The following is a 26,539-nucleotide window of genomic DNA, read 5'->3' as shown; positions in this document are numbered from 1 at the left end:
GGGCTCTTTCCCGACTATTTATGGCGCTGAGGAAAATGTATTTTCTTGTAGTGTTTGTAGATTTATTAAACATTCTTAAATAGAAGATAAATAATATTTTTATCTCAAGTTTATCATCTTGGATCATACTCGTTGATGTGACGCGGAACAAGTTAGTAAAGTAGCTAAGCTCTTCCGGCCGGGGGAGATTATAATACAAGAAGTAGTACTTGCACCAATATCTTACAACCATCTTTTTGACACATTTTAAAGTGACTATCCATTAAAGAGATAGAACACGAAATGATCTCTTAAATGTATATTAACAAATTATATGATAAAATGATCATCTGTACGTACCCAATTTTGAAAACGTCTTAAAAGGTAGCTAGTGGCCGGGTTTTTAAATTATTTTGAGGAGGGCGACCTCCACCTCAAAGACTTAAATGAGTTTAGCAATTAGTAAGATACTATCTTTTTATTATTTATTATTACTGTTTTGTTAATTAACTGCTAATTTGGACAGTGGAGTGTTCTATAATACTTTACTACTATTTATTATTTTATTATTATTTTTCATCTAATTTTTATTATTTTATATTATTATTTAATATTTTATTATTATTTTTTACTGTTATTTATAGAATATTTAAAATCATCTCAATAACTAAACACAATTTAGTAAGTCATCAATTCATTGTTCGTAGATCGATTAGTCGAATTGGTGGTGCAGCCCTCATACAGAAAGAAGCATCCGCTCTCCGTACCAAACGTAGTGTACGTCCCACTTGTACCCAACCCAACCACTTAGTACTCCAATCTCTATAGAAATGCTACCTCCACTCACCATCATATATACTAGGTGTATACCACCAACCTAATTTGTCTACTTTCTATTCAAGTTTAAAAATACGTTCAGCCTAGCACAAAGGAGAAGATCAGCTATCTAGTTAAGCAATAATAATGGAGGATCAGGAAAGCAGCTCGAATCGGCCTTCCATAGGGTTCCCTTTGGGTTTAGGTCTTCTTTTGATCCTGTTATTCTGCATGGTTGCCTTCTACGCTGCTTGTCTCCATTGGGAAAAACTCAGATCTCTCCTTCAATCTTCTCCGGATGTCACCTCCGATTTAGAAACGAATAGCCCCAACTCCCCACGTAAGCCTGCATCTCCACACAAGGTAGATGCTTACTTTTCCTCTCCTTATCCAAGCTTTTGCATGTTCCGTATTGGATCTAGCACGTAGTTTTCTTTGAGTACTTAAGATCAATGATCGTGCTTGTTGTACGTATTACATAGGTAAGAACTATGAAAAAAGAAGAAGAATAAAAATTCAGATTTCTTCGTATTTAGATTTTTGCTTTATCTTGCTAGCTCTTATTAATTTTGTCGTAACAGATGCCGAAAAAGGGTGAAAACCGAAGCCTCTCAGTGTTGATGCCCGGAGATCAGGTTCCAAAGTTCATAGCAATTGCTTGTCCATGTCGGCCTCCACTGCACACGAAAGGCTCAAATTGGAGTGCACAAGCTGCCTCGCAAATATCCGGCCTTCCCCTGACACAACCGCATGTATGAAATTATAGGCAGACCAGACGCCTTCAGGTTTTTGTATGGTTCTGACTTCAGAGTCGAGTTTTATGGCTTTTAATTCAAGGATATTCATGTCAACATGGCATTTCTTGGGCCATGATCGTGTACAGTTGACAGGTTTCTATCCTACTCGCACGGCAAGCCCACATGACAACATGAGTACTAGTGTGTTTCACTAGTTTATTTGAAAGCAAATCAAATCATGCCACTAGATCAAGATTATCGATCCATGTACGTTCATCATTTAGTATCTATGTCCTTGATGGGTTTGAGGCCGAAACATCATGATTCATGACTCAATTCTGTCTTTGGAGAGTGGTTGCATGCAGTTCCCCCCGCATCGATCCGTCTTTGTTGGCTCTCCATAATTTGTTTATTAAGAGAGACTCTTCAGCTGTTATTTTGATCACGTTTAGATAGAAAGTATTCGCTTTTGTCTCTCCCTCCCCTTTTTCTAAGAAAAGAAATCTTGCCACTATAATTAAGATCGTGTAAAGTTGTTACTGAAGAAAATTGAATCACAGGTGTTTGAAGAAATGTCTCAAACACCGTGAGAGCTACTATTTATATAGAACATGACTAATTTCAGGAAATGAAGTAAGTTTACAAGTTGTAAAATATTCTAGAATATGTGCTTATTTGTGTGATTGCCATCTTCGGATTTGATTGTGTAGTTGTCTTTTGTGTTCTTTCTAGCCGTTAGGTTCTCAACAGGCCGTGCGCTTTCTTATTAGAATTTGTAGCCATCGAGTCCCTTACTTGGTTGATTTTGTTGCCTTGCATGCTTTCCTTACGAGACTTCGGAGCCGTTGCTTGATTGTTGTGTTTGCTCGATGCTGAGGTGTCAATAGTTACGTACGACTTATATCATGTCATTTTTTTCAAGAGCTTTGTTATTCATTATTTTTATATACCATACTTTTTTTTTATTATTCTTTTTAAATTAATTAAATTTTTCTACCCATCATCTATATACTACATATTTAATAAGAGAAAAAAATAAAAATAAAAAATGTAATGTATGGTACTGAATAGAATTTTTCTTTTTTAAAATTCCAATTATTGTTATCAAATTACAAGAATGAGAATTTATTTGCCCACAATATTCATATTTAGAAATTTTAACAACCCATCATTTACCATCTTATAATTTTCCAAATTTCAATACATACATACATACATACACACACACACACACATATATATATATATATGCGATAAATAACAGGCTAGGACTTTAAAGAATTAGCACCATGGAAATACTACAGTTATAAAGAATCCTAATCTCTGATACCACCTATATATATTGAGCTAGATTTATTTCGAATTAACGCATTTACCCATTTTGGTCATTTAGAATGCATATTTAATATTTTTATTATAGTGTGTGTCTGTATGTATTTGTTGCATAAGTTTTTAATTTTAAAAATTGTATGTGCAGTCACTTTTATATATTTTTTATGCACTTTATTAATATAATTGACTGCATTACTTTTTTTTAAAAGAAATGATACCTACAATTGTAGTGTGCAAGCACCATATAATCACTTTAAAAAATATGAATAAATACAACACTTACATAAAAAATTAATTTTTTAATAGTAAACCCCACTCTTTTTCAAAGCGACTGCACGACACTTACACACTCTATAATTATATGCAGCATTACTCTTTTTTTAATATAAAATAATTGATTTGACTAATCACATCAGTAGAATGCACAAAAAATAGATAAAAAATAAATATAAAAGATGCAAAGTCATAGTACTCCTCGTAATTGCTTACTAATTTAAACTTCAAAACTCGATTATCTAAAATGCATTCATTTTGCTACCTCTGGTCAAGGGAACAAGTACCACGAATGAAAGTCACCAATAAGTTGTTTGTAAAATGCACTAGTAGTAGTGCAGGCGCACGCATGCTTGCATTTTCAGTTTATGGTGGGACGTTCGTTGTTGGCTTCCTGTATCTCACTCTGCACATGAATAGAAACCTTTCACCAACGTCGGCTCGTATTTTTTTGTTTGTTTGGAGCAGGCCACAAAACTTAATGTGAGTAGCAATGTTTGGGCTTAAGCTAGCCCAGCCCATTCATAATTGCAATAACGTGTTCGAACGAACTGATCAATTAGCTAGCTCAAGACATGGAAAAATTTAGTTCCATGAAATTGAAAAGGTCAATATTATGATGTTATATGCTCTACAGTATTAAATTGACGGTTAGAAGGAAAATTCTTAACATTCTCCAATCCTAACTAGGTTTTTTTTTTAATCAGAATTAAAATCGTGGATATTTTATGAGAGGTTTGGATATTGAGTTAAGATGAGATAGGTTGAGATAAAAATTGAAAGTTGAATAAAATATTATTTTTTAATATTATTATTATTTTTAGACTTGAAAAATGTTGAATTGTTTATTATGCTTTGTGTGAAAATTTAAAAAAAAAATTATAATGATTTGATGAGATTAGTTGAGATGAGTTTTGTATCTAAACCGGACTTTTTACCTCGTTTGTTTTTAAATATGAGATGAGATAAGATAAGATGAGATGAATTGAAATTAAAGTTGAAAGTTGAATAAAATATTATTAGAATATATTATTTTTGTATTAGGATTTAAAAAAATTAAATTGTTTATTTTATTTTTTATAAAAATTTAAAAAAATTATAATAATTAAATAAGATAATATGAAAATTTTTGTAAAAGTGAACAATATCCCACACTCCGTTTACGAGTGCATCTGCTGCATTGGTCATTAACATTAAAGAACATGATAGACCAACAATTTAATTGATAACTATTCTTCACAAGAAAAAGATCGGCCAATCCGTTTGGTAACAAAAACCATGAACGCATATATGCAATCTTGTCACAAAGTGAATAAACAAGTTGGAAACTATCTCCATTTTTTTTCAGGCCGATTGCCTTTTTCTCTTCATGTTTATCGTAAAGCATATTGAATTTTCAGTCAAACACATCCTTTCATTATTATGAAACACTTAAGTTTAAGATCCGTATAATTTTAGTTTCCTTGGCTTAGAGGGATGAAACACTTAAGTTGAAACACTTACGTATAAAATTAGCATCCCTCGTGCCACGTGTTTTCGATTAATGTTGATAAAGAGAGGACTAATAGAAAGTCTTCTTTTTATTAACTCATATTATAGAGTATTACAAAATTAAAAATTTCATATAAACAAGTGTCTTTAATCAAATTTTCTTTTTTATTTTTGTTTTATAATTTATCTATGTTCGTAGTTAGTAAGAAGTAACTTTCACTAAGTCATATTCCACACGAATAGACCCATGACAAAAGTCATGATCCTTGAACTAATCCACCTGCATGTCGCCTGGCAGACATAGGGGTCTATAATAATATACTTTTGTCGGGCGTAATACATGACGCGGCGTTCTATTATTGGACGAAAGAAGGAAGTGAAAAACTATTCAGCAGGAGTTGACCATTTTCTGGTGCTAAGGTCCACAAGTCTTGCTTATTGGGTCCTATACGTAGCATTTTGCCATTTGCCATTGGCTGTAGGTCCACACATTAGCCTAGCCTTACCGCCAGGTTTGGACCCACTACTGTGGCAAATCCCGAAATATCAGCTATTACCCTGTTTTGACTTGGTTAGCGTAGAACATTACTTTTATTCAAGAGTAAAATTAAAGACATATTTACTATGTTAGTGACGTGGAATTATTTCACAAGCTCTATCAACTTATAATTTTCTTAAAAAAATAAAACTCGTAATGTGTCTTATCTTTTCTATTTATTTAATTAAAACATGTTGATAAAAGTTTAAAACTTAAGTCAACACGAGACATCACTCGTTTAGGTCTAAATTGTTTGAATGGCTAGTCCTGTTCCTCATCGTCGAAGTCCAAGGTGAGAGGGTGTTAATGATGCATGCGAATATGAAACAAGACGATGATGACAATGCCAAACGAAGCATGGATAAGATGTTGTGCATATGTCAATGTATGGTTTTTTAGGGCAAAGCGTGTGAAGGTGGTGACAATTAATGATGGTTTTAGTCAATCTCCTCCTCGAGGAAAAATATGTCATAAGACCATTCATTCGCTTTCATGTTCTCGCGCGTGCATCACACTTTGTTGCCATATGTCATCGTTCATTGATTTTGGGAATCCAACTAGGTTGCAATTCACTTCGTCCGTGATTGGACGATGGTCCATGGGTGAGCGATTACGAGTGACAAATGTTCAAAGAATCATTTTATTTTAAAGTTTATAGACTATACATTATCTTTATGAACAATAAAATTATACCATATAGATAATGTATTATGTATAGGCCAATATTAAGACGTGAAAGGAAATTATCTATTAAGGACCCAACAATTCAAAAATTAAAATCTCTTTCTTGTCCCACCACATCGACGGTGCTCACCAATAAGAAGACTTTAAAAAAAATCATATAAAATTGTTGAATTATATGTGTGTAACCAATATTCAAAATACACGTTTCAATTATTTGCATTTGAATAATATTTTCAATGGAAGATATGCCTTTTACTAATACAAACACAAAATAGACACTAATAAATTTTATCACAAGTTTTTAGTTGCAAACACGCACATCATATAACTTCCCTATGTTTTTCCTTGTCCCCCCCTCTTTGCTGAAATACACTGCCCCCAAACTCGTCCTCCCGACTCATTGTGCTCTAATAATCTTAATTTCTCAGGATATCTCAATTTATAATATATGAGTAATACTATGCACGGCATAATTATCTTACTTTTATCTACATATATGTGACATATTTATCACCATTAGATGAGAAAAAATCATCTAATAAAAAATCATTTAATTGCCATATCTTATATAATAACATGAAAGTTGGATGGTTGTATGGTGTATAAAATTTTTCATAATATATATAAATATATATTGAGTAATGCTATACACCACACTCTCATTTTACTCACATCTTATTAAGTAAGATGTAGCACATTTATTACGATTGAATGATAAAAATATATATAATAAATGATTATTTAATGATGATAAATATATCACATCTTAATTAATAGATAAAAATAGAATAAGAGTATGGAATATAAAACTTTTCTTATATATTATAATATATATACATGTGCAACTTTTATTTTTCTTTAACAACCTTCCCTAGGCCATCAAACAGAGTAAATCCACATTCTTTCTTTTTTGTTTAGGGGGAATATAGGGGGTGGGGGTGCCCTACAGCATGTGAAAAATACTAGGTGGGATCCATTTTTAAGGACTGCACATGTGACTGTAGGGGGTATTTGTGGCATTTGATTAGGTATCTTGCTGCTTGCATGTAACATGGGGCAATGAGGAGGGAATCTTGCCCAGAAAAATAGAAATGTAATGAGTGGAGTTGTTGAATTTGATATATTTGGCTAAACAATACCTGATTTCTTTGCTCCTCATAATCACATTGCTGCAATATTTCTTGGATATTGTCTTCTGCTGCCACGTTTAAGATAAAGATAGAGATTTTTTTTTTTCTTTATGTAAAATTAATAAAAAAAAAATTACTTAAATTATGTTTTTATTAAGATAAAATAAAGTATCCCATCAGATAAAATTACTCAGAACCGATTTTATTTAAAAAAAAAAAACTAATTAAAAGAATTTCTGCCCATAATGAATAAAAAGATGATAAAATAAAAATATCTATATAAAAAATGAACATTAAGAAATAAAAAATATCAATGTTTTAATAAAAAGACAATAACAAGTTATTAATATATAATATTACATAAAAATTAAAAAAAAAATACTAAAAGATACTCTCACGCATGATCTTACTACTTATGCTTGGGAAAGCACCATGATTGCATCCAAGGAATGCGCAATATGAGTAAAAGAAGGTAAAATGGGGGCAGTATGGTCTTTAGGGTGAGAGGCTTCCTTCCACGTCTTGTACGACAGAACTCAGGAATCACTGCCGAAAAAGATTAGGACACGATATGATTCTCTGTATTGCCTTATCTTGAACTAAGTTGGGAAAAAACGACAGGGGAAGGGGAAGTGATTTGGACACGTCCTAGTTTTTGATTGATGGGATATTGGGCTGAAACGACAAGCTTCCCACCATGATTCCTGTTACAGTGAATGCGCAATCCCATCAAACACTTGAACACTGGAGCATGTGATTGTGTTATGGCTTCCTTATGAAATCGGATTGTCTCCTGCTCTCTCAGCACTTTTATTTTCATGATGAGTTCTTCTATAAATTTCATTCATATTATTCTCCTCACAACGTTCTTCTGTGAAATTTATCTATCCGTTTTAAAGTTTTCCACTTTTGTGATAATTTGTTGAGGGATATGATCAGTCGGTGCCATTTCGAACTTAAAAACGTTGGCACGCCTAGTAGTCCATATCGAAGACTTCTACCCTCGTCTCTTTGTATGGGATTGTTTAGATTGCCTGCAATTTTGTGGAAAACAAGATTTAAGCTAATTCCAATAGCACATTAATTTCTTATACCCTCACTTTGCATGATAATAGTAGTAATAGAGTATTGCTAGATCTAAAATTTTATATTGTTATAATTTGTTGTGATATATTATATTTATTTTATAATAAAAATAATATGATAATTTGACGTATTCGTTTTTCTAGATTTGTTTAATGAATTTTATTTATGGATAAAATATTTTTCATAGTAATATTGTTAGGAGATAATAAAATGAAAAATAAGAAAAGTATTATAATTACAAAGAGATCTTATGAAAGTAAATTCATAAATTGACATAATTTTTTATTATATGTTATATTTATTTTATAATAAAAGTAATTTTAAAATTTAACTTACCATATTAAGTCACGTAATTTTATGGATTTATTTTTATAAAATTTATTTGTAGTTAAAGCATTTCTTAGAAAATAAAAGTGATGTGTGCATTTCAAGACGACGTCGTAGGCCTATTTGTTCTGATGCCCTCGAAAACGTTACAAACCTTCGAAATTCCCACGCCAATAACAAACTTTGTGTTTTGAAGGGCATTTGTACGGTAGAAGAAAAATCAACGGTCTGCATTCAAAGTCTCAAAATGTACATCAGCCATTGATATGTGTTCCCCTCAAGTTGTTCGGCGGATTATAAAAAATGGGGAACAGAATATAATTTACTAAATATAAAAGGAAATATCAAACGAAAAGATGTACTTTTGTATTATCATATTTTTAAAAGAAGGCTGTTTTTTAAGACAAAATTCTCTTTTGTTATGTTTCATTTTGTTTAGAGGAGTTATTTTAATGCATAGAGTTTCACATTGGCCAGCAAAAGCTTTTGTTACTTTCTGCCAAATGGAGGGTCCTTAGCTCTCTCTCCCCTCCCCTCTCTCTAAGCTTCTTCTCTCTGCTAAACCAAACCCTGAAATCAATCTTTTTCGTCAGCCACTGATTCACAACTTTCTTCAGGTAAACACTAAGCTCCTTTTTTTTCTTTTGGTTTTTTCTTGGCTAACACTGAGCTCTTCGATTTTGCAAGCTTTGCTTCCAGGACTCGTTGTTTCTTTCCCCAGTTTTTGGTTGCTCTTCATTTTCTAGTGACTCTACTTTTTTGTTGTTTCATCTTTCGCTTCCATTTTTGTGATGCCGAGGAATTGAAGGACTAAAAGAAGGGGGTAATATAAGTTTGAGGTCATTGCGTTTTCTGCTACTTGTTGCTGCTACTGCTGCATTTCTTTCGCTTTCCGTACAATGAACATCACATTTGAATGCTGTGGTTAGTGGAGTTTTTGTTTCCAATCAAGAAACCATATGCTGATAACTTTAATAGACTTTTTACTTAATTTTCCTCCCTTTTTTTTTTTTTGCCTTCAAACCATAAATTTTGCCCCTCTTCTTTTCATTTTTTTTTTTTCCTTTTTATGTGTCTAAATTTGTAGGCCACAGGCCCACAATTAGTCCAAGTACGTCTCTGCTTCTGAGTTTATAGCTCGTGCTTCGATCTGCGGTGTAATTACTTCTTTTTAATTATTTGGTCAACGTTCTGGATAGAGTTTAGTCCCTGAAGCTCTGTAGGGTTTCCTTTCATTTATTGTCACTTGATATTATTCAGCTTTTATGCCAAAGGGATTGCTATGAGATTAGCTTCAGGATATTTTATATTAGTTTCTGTTAACTACAGTAGATCCTCAAGTACATGCTCAACTATTGGTTATTATTGGAATCTATGTTGGTCTTGTTACTTGGAACGTAAGTTCTAAGCAAGAGACGGACAATGTTTTGTGATCTAAGGGGATGCTTAATTAGATCAAGGAGATTGTATAGTCGATCATTGGTTTGCATTTTATTGAATTTGTCTTCATATTAAGGGTGGCCAGCCGTTGTTGCACATAATTGCTCTTTACTTCTTTTTATCTGTTCAAAGATTCTAGATTTTCATATTTCTGATACAATTCTTCGAGTATCTAGAATAGAAAGAATTTAGGTGTTTTGCAACATTTTGCAGGAGATTTTTAGTGTGAATGTCTCCACTTCTCGGTGTTGGAGAGGAGGATCAGAGCAATGTCACATTAGTGGCTTCCTCCACCTCAATTGACAGTTTATGCTGCAACAGCTCTGACTTGAAAGAGCGTAACTATATGGGTTTAGCTGATTGTTCATCGGTGGACAGCTCAGTGGTATCCAGTGTGTCTGATGAGGCTAAAAGAAGTAGTCTGAATCTAAAGGCTACAGAACTGAGGCTTGGGCTTCCTGGATCCCAGTCTCCTGAAAGAGATCCTGAACTCTGCTTGCTAAGCTCAACTCAGCTTGATGAAAAGCAACTCTTCCCTTTGCATCCATTGAATGATGGTCACTGCTCTTCTACACAGAAGAGTGTTCCGTCAGGCAGTAAGAGAGGATTCTCTGATGCTATGGATGGTTTCTCGGAGGTGAAAAATCATTGCTTTTGCAAAAGGGACTTGGATCTTATTTACTGTTGGATCTAGCCACGCTTACCACCATATATTTTGTGCAGGGCAAATATCTCGCTAAATCAGAGGTAAAGGCGATGCTGTCCTCAAGGTCTTCTTCGAATTTGGGACTAAAATCTGGTTCTGTGCTTGAGAAACTTGGGACTCAACCGGCTAATGCAAAAGAACCACAAAAGATAATACAAGAGAGGTCCCGTGCTGCCGATGAACCCAGACCAAATAATAATGGTTTTGCAAATGGTAATAGCAGTGCACCTGCTACCAAGTGAGTGCGAAGAGGGCTGTGGTCTTATGTTTGAGCTTAACCATTAGAATTTCTCTAATATTCCTTGTGTGGCAGGGCACAGGTTGTGGGTTGGCCACCTATAAGGTCGTTTAGGAAGAATTCACTGGCTTCTACTTCGAAGAACAATGAAGAACTAGATGTAAAATCAGTACCTGGTGCCATGTTTATCAAGGTCAGCATGGATGGTGCTCCTTATTTGAGGAAGGTGGACTTAAAAAATTACTCTGCATACAAGGAACTGTCTTCTGCCCTAGAAAAGATGTTCAGCTGTTTTACCATTGGTGAGTCATTCCAAAGTTTCAAATCACGGAGCATATATTTTTTTGCACTTTAGAGCTACACATTGTGGTTTGTATGGACACACTGCTGTTGTGATGTGATGTCAGGTCAATATGGATCTCATGGTGCTCTGGGCAGAGAGGTGCTGAGTGAGAGCAAACTGAAGGATCTGCTTCATGGCTCAGAATATGTTCTTACTTACGAAGATAAAGATGGTGACTGGATGCTTATGGGGGATGTCCCGTGGGAGTAAGCTCCAATTCACCTTACTTGTTTGCCTCTCTTATTGAACTTCCTCAATGACATAATGAATCCTTTAACTTAAAAAGTCACCTTGGGGTTATGATGCCATTCTAAGGACATGTTGATTTATTATGTATAGACACATTGGAGTTTTATTTAATTAAAATGAATGACAGTTATAATTAGTTGAGAAATGCTCATAAGCCAAAGAAGTATCTATGTAGATAAGTATTGGAGCACACGTTTGTATGTAACATTTGAGTTCATAGAAATAAGGCTTATCATGGAGTTTACATCTCAGAATACAGGTCATATTGTCTAAGCCATTTTATTCTTAATATTCTCGTCTCTCTTTAATGTTTCCATAAAACCTATTGACTGGCAATTGCATTGTTAGCCATCACAAATATAGTTATTGACTTTATACACAGCCTTTTAGATTACACTTTTGTGTATTCTCCAATGGGAGAAATTAGGTGTTGTGATGATGTCTGCATATTGTAACATCACTTCAGACAGCAAGATGCGAATGGTACTCTACCTCTGTATCAATTTTCAACTTAAATACATTGAGACAATTCTTCCACAATATGTTACCTTTGTATCTCGTATTAATTAACAATGAACTGACATGTTGTGGTTAGTTTGGTCCAATTGTGCATATATAGCTCCATATGTACTTATGGTCAATCATTTTTTGTGAAATTAGTGTGAAGGTCTAATATATTATACTGTTTTTTTAACTGGTGGATCTTTTACTTTATAAAATGAATTGTCACTCGTAGCAATTGAGAGAACATTACCAGTATTGGCATGGGTATGAAATCAAAATACATCTCTTGAGAAGGTGCTCTTTAACCTGTATATATGATGTTGTTTTTGCTTTGTTTTGTTTTCCCCTTTCGCCACCATTAACCTTCCATGTTGAGGACATACTATATCATAGTTGCAGATTTTTTTAGATACAGGTGCTTTGGTCAATTTGTTATAATTTGAATTTCATATTTACTTAAGGATTATGATGCTCTTCAATGGTGTTCCTCTCTAATTAACAGCTATTTGCACCACAAATTCATTACTAGAATATTTGCTAAATTTCAGGGTGGTATGTAAGGCAATTTTTAACTTATTGCAGGATGTTTATTGATACATGCAAGAGGTTGAGAATCATGAAGGGTTCTGATGCCATCGGCCTAGGTGCGTACATTATTTATCCATGTGACCATCTCTTTTGTTTTGCTGATGTCAGCATGATTCTCAACTACGTTTTTGAACTAACACCTTTTCCATATCTTAAATGATTAGTTTAGTACTTGGAACATTTAATGACTAATGCACTCCACTTGAGTGGTTTGTAGTAATGCTATTGTAATATATAAGCGAAAGCACCAATAAATTAAACCAGGTCTAGCCAACCACATTTTTCGCCAATGGCTGGTAGCCATCCAATCCAGAACCTTTCACTTAATATTGAGATTAGAATAAAATCTCAATCTTAAAAAGTAGAGGTATGGGACTTGATGGAACCAGGTGGTGGGCGAGAGAAGATTTGGGACTCATTCAAAGTTGTTGGAGACAGTAATAGTGAAGATATAGTATAAATGATTAAATTTATCTCTTTCACTTAAGGTTTTGGGACAAATGGGAGATTTAACGGCAATACTTATAAGTTTCATACCGGATATAGCTTGAAACATCATAATTTATAAAATGGATATGAAGATACTTAGGGAAATGGTTGTTCATAAGCTGCATTTTAGCATAAGGTTTTACACGTGTGGAGATCAGTTTCTCATGGAGAACTTTTTTGGTTTTGTGCACAGCTCCGAGGGCCGTGGAAAAGTGCAGGAACAGGAACTAGCTAGCTCTGGACATGATCCTATCCTTCCAGTAGCCTACCAAAAGATCAGGATAGGGGCAGAAAGGCAAGTTAACCAGATTTAGTAGGGGAGGACAATGAGGAATGGTAGGCTGTCGGACTGGGTAGGAGATCATGTGTTGGCTGCTTTTACCATGTTTCCATCTTTATGTTTTTGGTTGCCATGGAACTAATGTTCTTGTATGAGCTGTTTCTAGTTTATTATATTTGTAAGACTCCTAAGACCTTATGTATGCGGGAGTACTTTACCTTTGCAGTTTCCTGTTCCTATACTGCATGCTTAGTATGTAAAGTGCATTAATTGTCCTGTGAAACGTAATGCTATATGTAATGTCTGAATGATCAAAGGCCTCCAACTTGTCTGTCAGCCTGACTTCTTTCCGTTTCATGTCGTTTGCACCTTTTACCTGTGCGTATGCATCATCCATGGCATACTATTACCATATCTGAAAGCTTTACATTTAGCATTAACATGCATGTCTTATATTATATAATATTGAAGTCACAAGCGAAACAGAAAAGAAAGAGAAAAAGACATTATTCTGCCAAGATTCATAATTTGAAGTTTTTCTGTAGCTTGCTCTTAAACTAATGAGATATCGCCCAGCCCCTTGGATATGGTTGTCGGAGTAGACAAGAGCTGGGCATGTGCTGCTCTGATCACTGGCTGCATTATTGATGTGTTTAAATTATATATGGCAGTGCAGTTGGGGTTTAGGGAGGGGGGGGCCGCACATAGCCTGAAACATTGACCTTGATAAAGGAGTTGGTACCACATTGTATTGCAGTACATGCAAGGTAAATTGTCAGCAGTTAAAAATGCTTTCGCATGTTTCAGTTAAATCATGGTGACGCTTCATAAACGAGGCAAACGAGGTCGACGTTTAACCGTCAATCGAGGGTTTCTTTGTCATGTTTACCTTTTCTTTCTCAAGTTTTTTTATTAGAATGAATTATCGCACTTTCTCAAAGTGCGAATAGTTACTGCGATTAATGAAACAGGTTGAAATTTAATGAGTTAAAGTGTACATTTTTTCACGAAGGTGGAAAATACAAAACAAGTTAATCCATTAATTTAATTAAAATATAAATTTTCCCAAGTAAGTTGAACGTAAATTACCTTATAAATGTAATATTCCTTATGATAAGAATAATGATAGGTAATGTATGAAATCTTATATTACTTGAAAATGAGAATTTTTGCTTTTTGGAAGATTCTAATGAGGTTTTAATTGTATCATTAACTATTTCTTTTAGAGTATAAGTCATGTGATTTGGGCTTTCTATTGACGCATTACAAATAATATCAGAGCCTATCTTAACCAGAAATGTGGGACTTGAGCCGTGCCATCTATAACGGACAAATTTGATAAGAATGCTTAGAATTAAATGGGGATAAATTGTAATACCTTATATGATAAGGATAATGGTAGGTGGTGTAATCTCACATTGTTTGGAAAAGAGAAGTCCGATCTTGCTTTTTATAAGATTTTAATAAGACTTCAATTATATTATTGATTAGTTTTTTTAGAGAATAGGCTAGGTAGTTTAGACTTTTCCAATAAAAAAAAGTACTCATAAAATAATAATTCTATTAAATAAGCACACTGTTTTGATAATTCAAATAGGATTATCTTATTTATAAATTAAGGCCCCATTTATCCAAATGGGTCCTGGCTTAGGCAAAAAGCTTGATCCAATTTCCAACAGCCCAGATAAATCATAGACCCTAAAACGCACTTTAAAAAAAAATCCTCTATGCCTAAGATCGAGGATCTATTTAGATTCATCTGTCAATAGCCAGGCATTATTGGTCATCAATGCATGATTATTGACAATTATTCATCCAGCTTACATGTATCATATCATTATTACCCAACATTGTAGACATCTTTAGATGATGCAGGGCATGCATAAATATCACGTAGGTGCGATTCGGAGGAAGGTAGCTTCTGGATAGAATCAATGAAAAATAAAGAAATACATTTATTATTTTATTCATGGCAATCAATCATGTTATAGCAGCTCAAATAATTATAATAGCCATAAACGTGCTAAGCGACCAACTTTCCCGAGGCATATTCCAAACTTGCTTTTGTTATTTCCTTCACAATTTATTTCCTTGACAGAACGAATCAGCTCCCAGTCTAAATTAGAATCAACTTTAATGTCTACAAAGCCTATTTTAAAGGCTTCCTCTTTATTCAAAATTCTAACGCATGGCAGTATTATTATAAACCTTATAATCCAAAGTGCAATCTAAGCAGGTGAGAGCAATGATTTTAAACTGTCTCATTGATTAGCATTTCAACGCCACTATCATCTTTGGTCCCCTCATCAGATACTAAGTAAATCATTATTAATGTAAATTATTGGTCCCCATCCCTACGTACCCAAAGTTTTCCAAGTTTTAGGCCTTTGAAATTCGTATCACCTAATTGAGTTGACATTAATTTGTATCGACTCTATCCCTTTGGTACAGCTTATAAGCATGATTGGTCGTGATCTAAATGATTAATATTGATTATCATTTTAGACCCTGATGATGATGTAGGTAGGAATTAAGTACTTCTCCGCCGTGTATTTCATGCACAGTTGAACTTGCAAATGTGACATTCGAATATGGAACTGGAACCTTATCGGTTGCTTTAGGGAACGACTTGGTTGTAACTTGATCTTAACCTGTTTTTTTGGATTCATTTCTGTTCATGGATTTTGCATCGGCCTCTTTTCTTCTGAGTGCAATGCATATATCCAAGTCAAATGCAGGCATTTTTTTTCTCTGCATCATACCTACTGGGATAAAAACCCATGACCTGCCTCCAAATCTATGCCCATCCCTTCAATTACACTCCTCAAAAAGTGGAAAGTCTCCTGCTAAAGTGGCAGCGGATAGAGTTTGAAACAGAGTGAGCAGCAAGGAATGGCTATAGTGGAAAAACTTTCTCAAAAGCTAGTGTCGATGAAACAATTCCAGTGACCAGAAAGCAGAGGAGATAACAATCTTTGAAAGACCGGTATAGGAAAAACATAAACTAACTTGTTGAATGCATGATTTCACCTATTCACTTTATCTATATGTATTAAACTATGTTGATAAATCACCTAACCTTTTACAAATTAATCCAACTCTCTTTGATGCCCCAGTTTTAGAAGTGCATGAACGAATATATATGTGTGCGTGCGCGTGTCTGTGTGTGATCAAAAGGACTCATTGCAATAGTTAGGCTAACACGCAACTACATTTTTTGTGTTCTTCTTTTACCATAAATTACTTCTAAGATTGAAATTGCTGTAAGGTTTGGATAAGTTGGAGTGGATATATATAGTAGGGTAGTTGGGTTTGGTGGATTTGAAAAACATGAAACTTGTATATGTTATACAAGTCGTCTAGATGATATATTAATTACCAGGAGGAAAGACAAAATTCCCCCCAAATCATTACATTCCATGATGGGTCTGACCGATGAATATCGATGCATGCGACTAATTTTATGTGAACAACGACCGACCTAGTTCTTTAGAAGCTGACACGTTGCAAGCAAGCCTGTAAACAGAGGTACGTACTAGATAAGGACAACTGCATGTAATCTGTTTTAAGTTTTAGAAAGTCCAAAACACAAAGCTACTATGAAATTAACTAGATCGCGACATGGACCTTTGTAATGAACCTTTACTCCATCTTTCGGTGCAAAAACGATTTTCAATCCAAAGCTGGCAAAGTAGCAGTATATGTAACATGCATGCATGGGGTCATGACTTGTTTTATGCATCATGTCTGCAACCCTAATCAGTCTACAAAAACATTCCACATGACCATATTGCAGCTTGTTCGTTGTAACCTTCTGCTATGTCCTGCAGATTATTAGGTGCATGAGATTATAATGTCAAGTCTTAAGAAGCATGTAAACCGCGTCCATATTGGATATCGTTGTTGTTGTGTTTTTATTATTGAGTTGGAATTAAAATAGGAAAATACCTAAAATGGACGAGTACTACAGAAGAAACCTTGCAAGATTGGAACAGAGGAAGCGAGGAATAATGTGAAATATTTAAAGTGATTAGATATGCTTTAACACGTAGGTATATTATATGAGAATGTTCAACATACATTACATCCTGATCAGGTCAATAGATCTACCTAATAGATATACTTTTTCGTGAGAAAGCAAAAACCTAATCTGGAGCATATCTGTTATACGCATGCCATAAAAGGACCTTCTATTCATGAGTAGGATGTCACACCACAGAGAATAGAGGTAAACTTCTAGCTAATATGCATGTTGCGGTTTTCAATCCATCCTTCCCAAAGTACCAAATGGATTGGAGCCACAAAACTTTCCCTTTCTGAAATTTCCACAACACAAGCTGCGCCTGCATGCATAATAAAAACAAACCAACCCAATGATTTATTGATTTGGGGTAATGATATATATCACTGTATAGCTTGTTTTCTCCTTTCTTATAGCAATCCTCCCATCGATTTATATATATATATATATATATATATATATATATATATATATGTTAAGGTATAAACAATTATTCATTAATTTATTTCTTCCGTCGCCTTTTCATATATTTTACACATAGTACTAATTGACTCGTCATTCCCAGATAGGCTTGGGCTCTGTTTGGGAGCATAATTGTCTCAACTCTTTTCAGGCTACTTCATTATTATGTACAAAAAGATTAATACTAATTCACAAATTATTCACTACTATTTTACTAGTACTATTTACAAATTATTTGAGATACTCTTGTGATTCCAAGACAAACTTATAAAATGTGTCCCTATCATCCAACACATGATCCACCCCTAGCATGTCAAATTTTCACGACTAAAAGGTGAATGGTGGCAAGAGCAAGCTGTGTAGTTCTTGGACACGTTACCCTTTGAGTAGTAGATTGGCATTAGAGTCTTATCTTTTCCCCTTTTTTTTTGCCCTTTCCTTTTTGTTTATGTCTAAGACTAGTCATTACTTTTGAACACGCATTGGTTCTGGTCCCTCCACAGAAACGTAACTAGTTAATTTAGCACCAAGTCAAATATGTAGAACTTCCACGTCTAAAAAATTAAAAAGAGATGAACTTTAATTATTTTAATTATCTTCTAACGTCAGTAGCAACACAAAAAGGCTTCCAGTTGGGGAGTAACAGTAATCACGGGTTCACGAGTTATGTAGCACTCGATAGTTTTGTCGGGCAGACACAGCTTGGAATATTCATGCATGGTTGCAAGAAACGTCCATACGTTCAATCTTGCAGGTAAATCCTCTGCAAGACTCCAGGCTTGTGCGCTATCTAGTCAAAGCACGAGCTGCCGTGTGGAACTGACTGCATATATGATCAATCGTAGTGGGCCAGAAATCGATCGACATGGTTTTTTGACCCACAGATTTCGTTTTAATTTTTCTCATTGTTTAGTTGGGTGGGTAACTTTGAGACTGTCTTAGAAAATAAATACATAAAATTATGTGACTGTCGTATAAGAAAATAAATACATACTTTATGTATAAAATAATTAATCCACTAAATGCATGATCGTGATCCTGATCAACTCTTCAATCTTCCTTCCCATTGTTTCGTGATAAATTTCAGCTGGCCTTTCTTAATTTTTTCGATTTTTAATTTCTTTTTAAACGCGACAATTAATTATGTATTTTAATTTCAAAAAAGATATATGATTTTCCCCCAAGTTTTTGACAAATGAAGCATGCAGTATTATTTGACTCGAGCTGGTTTCAAACAAAATTCTAACAACTAAATATATATATATATATGTATGTATGTATGTATGTATTGCAAACCCAGTCGTCACCATCACACTAGAATTATACACACATTCTGGTTCTAGAGAAGAGCTAACCATGCATATAGAGTTGTCCTTTTTTCTGTCTATTGGTGATCATCATCAGCCGATAGAGATCAGGTAGTACTGGATAAGGGCTGAGGTTAATAAGTTTCTCACAGTTTAAAACCACGTTGTTTTTCGCTAATATTCACCCATTTTTTTAGCTCTAAATATAGTCATGTTGCGGGGATGCCTGCCTGCCTGCAGATGGAGCATTTATTAAACAAAATATCCATCTTTCCAACTTTTGTTTGGATCGAACAGAACACAGCAAATGCATTAATATAGCGTCAAGAATGCAGCCAGCCAATATCAAGGTTGATCACGACACGCTCGTCCTCATCGTATCTGCCGACGACAAAATATTTCCGTTAAATTGCCGGGTTTGGACCACCATTAATATTGACATCACCATGCACTTAGCATGTAGTTGTGAACAAAACTTCATGGCATTTGCATTGATTGGTCAGGTTAATTTGACCTGCTGTCCGTCGTTTGAACAGACATGACACTGATCGGTCACATAAATTTCCCTGAAGCTATTTAATTAACTGATATAATTTGTATATATGTTATATAATTAAAAAAAAAAAACCCCCATTATCCTCAAAATCCTCAATCCATATCCATTAATTGAGGCAGCCTTCATTTTCAAAGGAAATAAACCGGCCAATCTCAATTTCTTCTGACTTTTTGCAAAGTGCAAGATGGTTGGTATGTACATCATGTCCCCCTATGAACATTAAAATGAGTCCTACTTCTCGACTGACAACAATAAAATAATATCAAAGTAATATGGCCATGTTAGTTTAGCCACGCTATGTTATAAATATAATATATGGTCGTTAGGGTTTCTAGCAGTTAATCAGTTCACAGCATGTGCCCCAATAATGGCTACACTACATCTCAACGACCATTCGGAAGGAAGGCTTTCATTTTCGAGCCCATTAATGTCCTTATTCATTATTGTTTTAAGCCTAATTTTTTAAGGATATTCTCTCATATGTTTCGAACCAATCTCCTTTTAATTTCTTTTTTCTAAGCCTCATCACCCATGTGAGCTAGCTCACCCACCAATTAATGTTGATTTAGACCAAAAATTATACACGATCTCCTTATATATAACCTCTATTTATTATTATATATTATGATCATATGCTTATTTTTATTGTTTTTCTTGTTATTAAAATTCAACTTGTCATAATTAATTTGGACATGCATTAGGCCTAATTCTGTCATCATGATGACATCATCGAATCTGAGTTACCTTAATTAACAAATGGGTTAAGAGATTCAGCTTCCCATAAACTAAAGCTCAATAAAAAGATAACACTATTACAGTTAAGAATTCATTAATATATATATATATATCAGTTTATCATGTGATGGCACTACGTGCCCATATATTGGGTTCTGCTAGCTTGATTCACATGTTCATGGACACATTTTGAGGCGATATCTTAATAATTATCAAATTGCTGCAACATACAATGCTCAACTTGTACTTTAACATAGTGATCAATGCCCTGATGGTATCGATATCTCTTCCATATGGGGTGTCCAATTCATGTCATGTGCTTGCTCTGCGCGGGCATCTAGCTCCTAAACTCCAGATCAAAGTCATTAATTTACAAAAATCATCACTTTTAAACAAACCTTTAATTCCTTGATCAATCGGCGCTCCCGTTTTTTTTTTTTGGTTGCGATTTCTCGATCCTCTACGAGAATTTTTTTTTAATTATTATATTTCGTTGAATTTTTTTTTTTTTTAACATGAATCATGCATGCATTACCATATCACTAATCATGAAATGATAATGGAAAAAAAGAAAGATGAAAACACATTTTTTTTTCTTCTCAAAACTAATATATATGATCTTTAATTTGATTAATGCAGTACCAGCGTCATGTGTTCGATCAATCTATTAGACATTTGTCTTACTTGTTGCTTGCACTGTCAGAAGGAGATAATTTTACTAAAAATTTCTCAATGCTGGTCAAAAAGGGTTGGCCATGTTTGCTTTTAAAGATTGTTTATTTGTCAGATCGATAAATAAAAATAATAATGATGAGTACTGAATCTAAAAGGGTTGTTCTGAATGTTGATTTCATTTTCTATTATTTAAGAAACAAGTTATTTGAATTATATAAAGATACGGCCAATAAGAAAACAATAAACAAACAGACAAACATAAAAAAAAAAGGGGGGATTTATATATATATCAATAATGCATGTGGATGGGTTAGAGCATCCTCATCCGGATCTTCATCCCCATCCCTATAATTTAACTCAAAATCACCTTTCCTCAAATTTATTCCTAAATTTTATTCATCTTCTAAAAACCTCCCACATCCCATTCCCCATCCCTATCTCTATTCTATTAAATAATATTTCTCTATTCTTTTTTTATTACTTTTTTCTCTCTCTTCTATTTACAATTTTAACTACTAACTCTTTCGTCTTATTATCTTCTTTTTCAAATATCAATTTCTATAAAATTTTTTTGGACTGCTCGTGGTTCTTCCATTGCTTCTCACTCTTGAACTTTTTTTTTTTTTTTTTTTTTTTAAGTTACAAAGACCTTCCATTTGATGAGATTTCCGATGATCAAGTTCGGATGTAGACCAAATCTATTACACGGATTACAAGCAACGAAGACTTCTCTCCCTTAAAAACATTGGGAAGGAAATACAAGTTTTCATCTGAATACCAGCCGTATGAGGATACAAAGAACATCGAGCTTTTATCGAACAGAAACTCCAAGTTATGAATAAAATCCATAGGGGAGAGAAGGCAAACCTAGCAAAAGTTCCAAAATATATTACCATCTTTTTCTGGTTTTCAGAGTTAGAACTTAGACACATCCAAAGAACTGTTCCAAGGATGGGGTGCTGAATACATTTGGAGCAGTCCGTTCGGGGCTGTTAGGAGATATGTGAAGATGATATTTGATGAATCTAGATAATTGAGAAATGATTTCAGGATTTGAGTCAATATGCCAGTCGGTTCCAACCAGGATTTGAATTGGTATTGGCACCCGAACTACTGGGTGTACCAGCTTGCCGTTTGGGTTGCCTTCTTTGAGGTTGACTAGGTGATCTCAAAAGCCTCCAAGTGAAGACTATTGCAACAGCAAGCCCCGCAATGGCCCCAACAGATCGTGAATCCAGGTTTTGGAGGGAGATCGGGAGGAGCTTGGAAATCTTGATGGTGAGATAAGCCCCGAAGCGCTTGATCAACTGGACCACCTCTTGTTTGGAGGAATCTGGCTCCACGTAATCCCTAAGCTTCTCCAATCTCTCCCTCTCCAACGCTCTCTTCCTCTCCCTCTCTTCCTCCTTCTTCCTCACCGTGGAAAACCCTAGCCAATAGTTGTAGAACGCAGTCACCTGCGCGTACGGACTCTCCAGATCCCCCATGACAGGAGCTTCGCGGACCGAGTCCAGCCCCAAACCCAATTTTCTGGCGAAATCGATCTCGTTGGCATAGACTTTACCAAAAAGATCCGAGTAGACCTTGTAGAACCCACGACCGGAGTTGGAGTAGCCGGAGAAGGCAGTGCTGGAGAAGAAGGAGAATAGGTCGGGGACGGCGGAGTTGGTGGTCGAACTGGGATCGGAGAAGAGAATCTGGGAGCGGTGGGAATCGTACCAGGCACGCTCTTTGGGGTCGGAGAGGACCTCGTAGGCGTGGGCCAGCTCTTGGAACCGAGCGGTGGCTTCGGCCTGGGAGAAGCCGGACTGGACGAGCTTGTCCGGGTGGAGCTGGAGAGCCAGCTTCCTGTATGCGTTGCGAGGGAGGGGGGGAGAAGAAGACGCGGGCTGGAAGGGGCAACCGTTGGGGCGAGAGAGCGATGCGGATGTACAGTAGGTCCTCAAATATGGGGACCTCCTGTAGCACCCCTAATTTTCATCCCCATTTTGGGGAACCGGATGGAGGAGGGTTTTTGATCAAACCCTAAAAATATCCCTAAAATATGAGGATGCGGAAGAGATGGGGAGCCGGATGTGAGTGCTCTTAGGGAGGGAGTCTGGGACGTGGGATGGGGTCCTAAACCAAAGGGCCGGCAATGACGATGATTTATGTTCACTCACTGGGTCCCGCCGTGAACCTGTGATGGATCAAAATAACAGGCGGACCCCACTTTAGAACTGCCCCCATTATTCATTATCAGATTATATATGCTTCCGAACGTCCTCCAACGCTGACATATATGGTGATCCAACGATTTCCAAATTTTAAGGGTGCTGATTGGATGGGGACGACCCTATTATATTTAAACGGGAATCGCTCTCCCCCACCACTCGATTTGAATTACTTCTTAAACATAATTTGTACGTGCGTTTTGCATGAAATAAATATTTCAAGTACATACTTGAATTTATACGATATTTGAAGCATATGTAGAGAGCAAAAATTGAGGATAAATAAGCAACATGCTTTAAGATTAAGTGCTTGTGGACAAAATGAGTCTCTCTCAACAATTATTAGAGTTAGGCTGTCTAGCCCGTTTGTAGATAACTACTTTGAATTGGTCATTAATTTATAATATTGTTGGTAAAGATCGACTTGAAGCTTAGAACTTGAAACTCGATATGGATGATAGCATATTTTGACAAATGGGGGTGACTGTGTGCGAGGGATGAGGTGATATGCAATGGACATGGACAATTTATAGTGCCGTTTCTCATTATGAGGAGGGGACTAATACATAGTGGCTAAGTAATTAAGCATTTCATAGATGGTTTGAATTTTTATTTGAAAGCTACAATTGAGTCTGATCCAGGCTGGACATTGTGATAATTAACTTGGTTGCATGTTATGAAAAGTATTGGATCATATATTAATGTTGTTATGTCAAACATTGTAATATTCCAAAATAAATGAGGGGCTCGAAAGACATATTTTATACATACCTTATTTGACATGAAACAATCTTGTCTTCTATAACGCGGAGATGGTTTTTTTCTAAAATTCAGGGGGGAAAAAACAGTTCTAGTGTAAAGGAAAGTGGGTAGGTACCAAAATTGAACAACTTGTCCAATTTGTTTTTAGATAAAATTTATTCATCGTCCCATGATATTGTGATATTACATGATAAATTTACAAGTAAAATATAATAAATAATCTATAATTATCTAATATCACGTCTGCCTAAAATGATGAAATGATGATGAGAATTGAGATGATGATGATGATCGAAAACTCAAACCAAAATAATTATTTTGATTTTTTTAAGAAATCTAAAATCTGTTTTTTAATAGCTCCACATTCTTTGAATTCTAAGAAGAAATCAAAACATTTAAAAATAAAACTCGTAGAGATTAATGTACAGAATCGTTTTCTTCGCTCAAGTTAGTGAAGAGTTGAAGAAAGGCTTTTGCCTTTTGGATAGCATCAAGTCATATCACAGAAAAAAAATAAAAGAATATAAATGCAACATCCCACGATTTTCTTATAGAATCTTCTTCATCCTTAATTTCGCCTCATTCGACATCTTTGACTAAATGGCGTACGTGGTGCCACGTGGAGGTGGAACAACCGAGATGATGGTGACATGGGCATCCCACATGGGATGTTAGGGCCACGTTGGCAAACTGAAAGGGTCCACATGATAAAGCAACCTCGGTACTTTCAAATCTGTAGATGCACGTATTAATTAGTTGACCAAGCCACATTATATGGGTAAGTGCCCACCATCTCAAATACCTTCATTTTCATGCATCCCTAATGCTTCCCCAGCCTTAGTAGTCCAGTCTAATCACTAGTCTTGGCCGCTGCCCACTTTTCTTTCTTTTCCTTTTAATTAAGGGGAAACAAACTGCTACGATCGATTTATTTATTTTAATGACATTTACAAATCACTGTTTTGAGTTATGACGACCAGAAAAACTTGTTGCAGCGAGTCTTTTTTAAGAAGTTGAGTGTTGTCTTTTAAAACATTAGAAGGGAAACAGAGCTAATGCCTAATCCTACATCTTCTAGCCACGTTCTCCAATGAAGCCAAAAGATTAACACCTTCAATACGGAAACCATCCTCCAGAAGATAACGAAATTAGTCAAAAAAGGTAAGTTAAAGCGAAATTAACGAAATTACTCTGCCTAACTTAAAACGAAAAAAAAGAAAGTCATAGAGCTAGTAATTAAAAAATGATTAGGCTGATTATTTCCATACTTTATTCCCGGATGGAGTTGACATTTCAGAAAAACCAGTTCAGCAGTGGCCATTCCCTATGAGTCAAAAACGTCAGCATGGGGAGCACAGCTTAGGTATCGGCGTTACAATCAGAGACCTACTCAAAATAAAGGACCCCACGTGAGTGTCGGGATTATTGACTGTTGATGACACATACACAGAGACGGGACTCTCGCTGCAGCTAAATTGCTGTCAAAATCAACTCTGTTGAGACTCTTTTCGGGAAGGTACCATAGCCGTGTGAATCTCCCAATTCATCTTTTTGAAACTGTGTTTGCAAAGTTCAAGCAACGAACTGTGAGTGGTCGAGAATGGAAAAGCTTTGCTGTAGGTTTTCAAAGAGGGGAAATGGACTTGTAATTTAAATAAACGACTTAAAAAATAGAACAAGGAGCTAGCCAGCTAGGAGTCATGCTCTTCATGCTCTTGCTTTGTCCTTATCCCCATCCTCTTTCAAATTGTAGTGTACTGTGTGGTACTATATCTCACATAATTACTAAATAATTAGTTAAGTAATGTGACAAAGTTTGAGCACACTGTTTTTGTATCCTTTCAATTAGGAAGCTTTTAAAATGAGTTTATTACTACACTATTTGAGTCGTGACATAATGAACAGGAAAAAAGACCAAATGTATCATAATACAGACATTTCGTAGCGTGTTAATCCTTGCTAGCTAGTTGGGACTTGACCTGAAAATAAAAAAATACAATTAAATAAAGATAATTGTTAGATTGACAAAAGCAAAAAAAAAACATATAAAAATAAATCTTTGATTGAATGCGACCACGAATCTTAGTAAATCCTATTTTCTAACTATCTTTACAAAATTTCTTTAGAAGTACTCACCCATAACAGAACATGCAAACCACGGTGCACAAAGTGAAGAGGTTGGACTGGTAAGATCTTCTGAAATGGGGGTCAAGCTCCCTTTCATTTCAGCTCCAAGACAATGCAAAGTGCCAAAACCACTGGGAAGTTGGGAACACTGGACACTCAAGGCGGGACATGATATGGACGTGATAGGTGGTTTAATTTGAAGCTACAAAGAGGACGAGAGGAAGAGGAGGAGAGAAAGGACCGTGCGGCGTGCATGGTGGTCTCCGAAACACTGACACGTACGACTGGAAAGGAGCCCTCATGTGGGAGTCTGAGCCCCATTTGCCCTCTTATATTCTGGATCCCCTAATTCCCCACATTTAATTTGCCTTTCCCTTTGCAGTACCTCTGATTATACCGTAATTAACAGCCCCAGATATGCAGAGCTGGACCCTGACCCATCCATCCATCC

At 35.4% G+C, this 26,539-nt stretch overlaps 3 protein-coding genes across 3 annotated transcripts; 2 read left to right on the top strand and 1 right to left on the bottom strand.

Annotated features, from left to right (window-relative positions):
• The first annotated feature begins 731 nt into the window (after positions 1-731).
• Positions 732-2,186, top strand: LOC122316700 (uncharacterized protein At5g65660-like). Its single transcript, XM_043133428.1, has 2 exons — positions 732-1,158; positions 1,377-2,186. Exons 1-2 carry the CDS (start codon positions 943-945, stop codon positions 1,551-1,553), a joined length of 393 nt encoding a protein of 130 aa, XP_042989362.1. The 5' UTR covers positions 732-942; the 3' UTR covers positions 1,554-2,186.
• A 6,637-nt stretch (positions 2,187-8,823) lies between these two features.
• LOC122316523 (auxin-responsive protein IAA9-like) lies at positions 8,824-13,566 on the top strand. The gene is made up of 7 exons (XM_043133119.1): positions 8,824-9,010; positions 10,047-10,470; positions 10,557-10,777; positions 10,853-11,079; positions 11,185-11,326; positions 12,456-12,517; positions 13,144-13,566. Exons 2-7 carry the CDS (start codon positions 10,063-10,065, stop codon positions 13,179-13,181), a joined length of 1,098 nt encoding a protein of 365 aa, XP_042989053.1. The 5' UTR covers positions 8,824-9,010; positions 10,047-10,062; the 3' UTR covers positions 13,182-13,566.
• Positions 13,567-22,044: 8,478 nt separating this feature from the next.
• On the bottom strand, positions 22,045-23,222 carry LOC122316369 (DNAJ protein JJJ1 homolog). The gene is made up of 2 exons (XM_043132895.1): positions 23,149-23,222; positions 22,045-22,834 (listed from the first exon to the last, which is right to left on the bottom strand). Exons 1-2 carry the CDS (start codon positions 23,220-23,222, stop codon positions 22,045-22,047), a joined length of 864 nt encoding a protein of 287 aa, XP_042988829.1.
• Between the last annotated feature and the right edge of the window lie 3,317 nt (positions 23,223-26,539).

Source organism: Carya illinoinensis, chromosome 7, assembly GCF_018687715.1.
Source record: "Carya illinoinensis cultivar Pawnee chromosome 7, C.illinoinensisPawnee_v1, whole genome shotgun sequence".
Lineage (NCBI taxonomy): Eukaryota > Viridiplantae > Streptophyta > Magnoliopsida > Fagales > Juglandaceae > Carya > Carya illinoinensis.
Note: the sequence above shows the minus strand (reverse complement) of the source record. Positions and strands in the feature narration are given on the sequence as shown.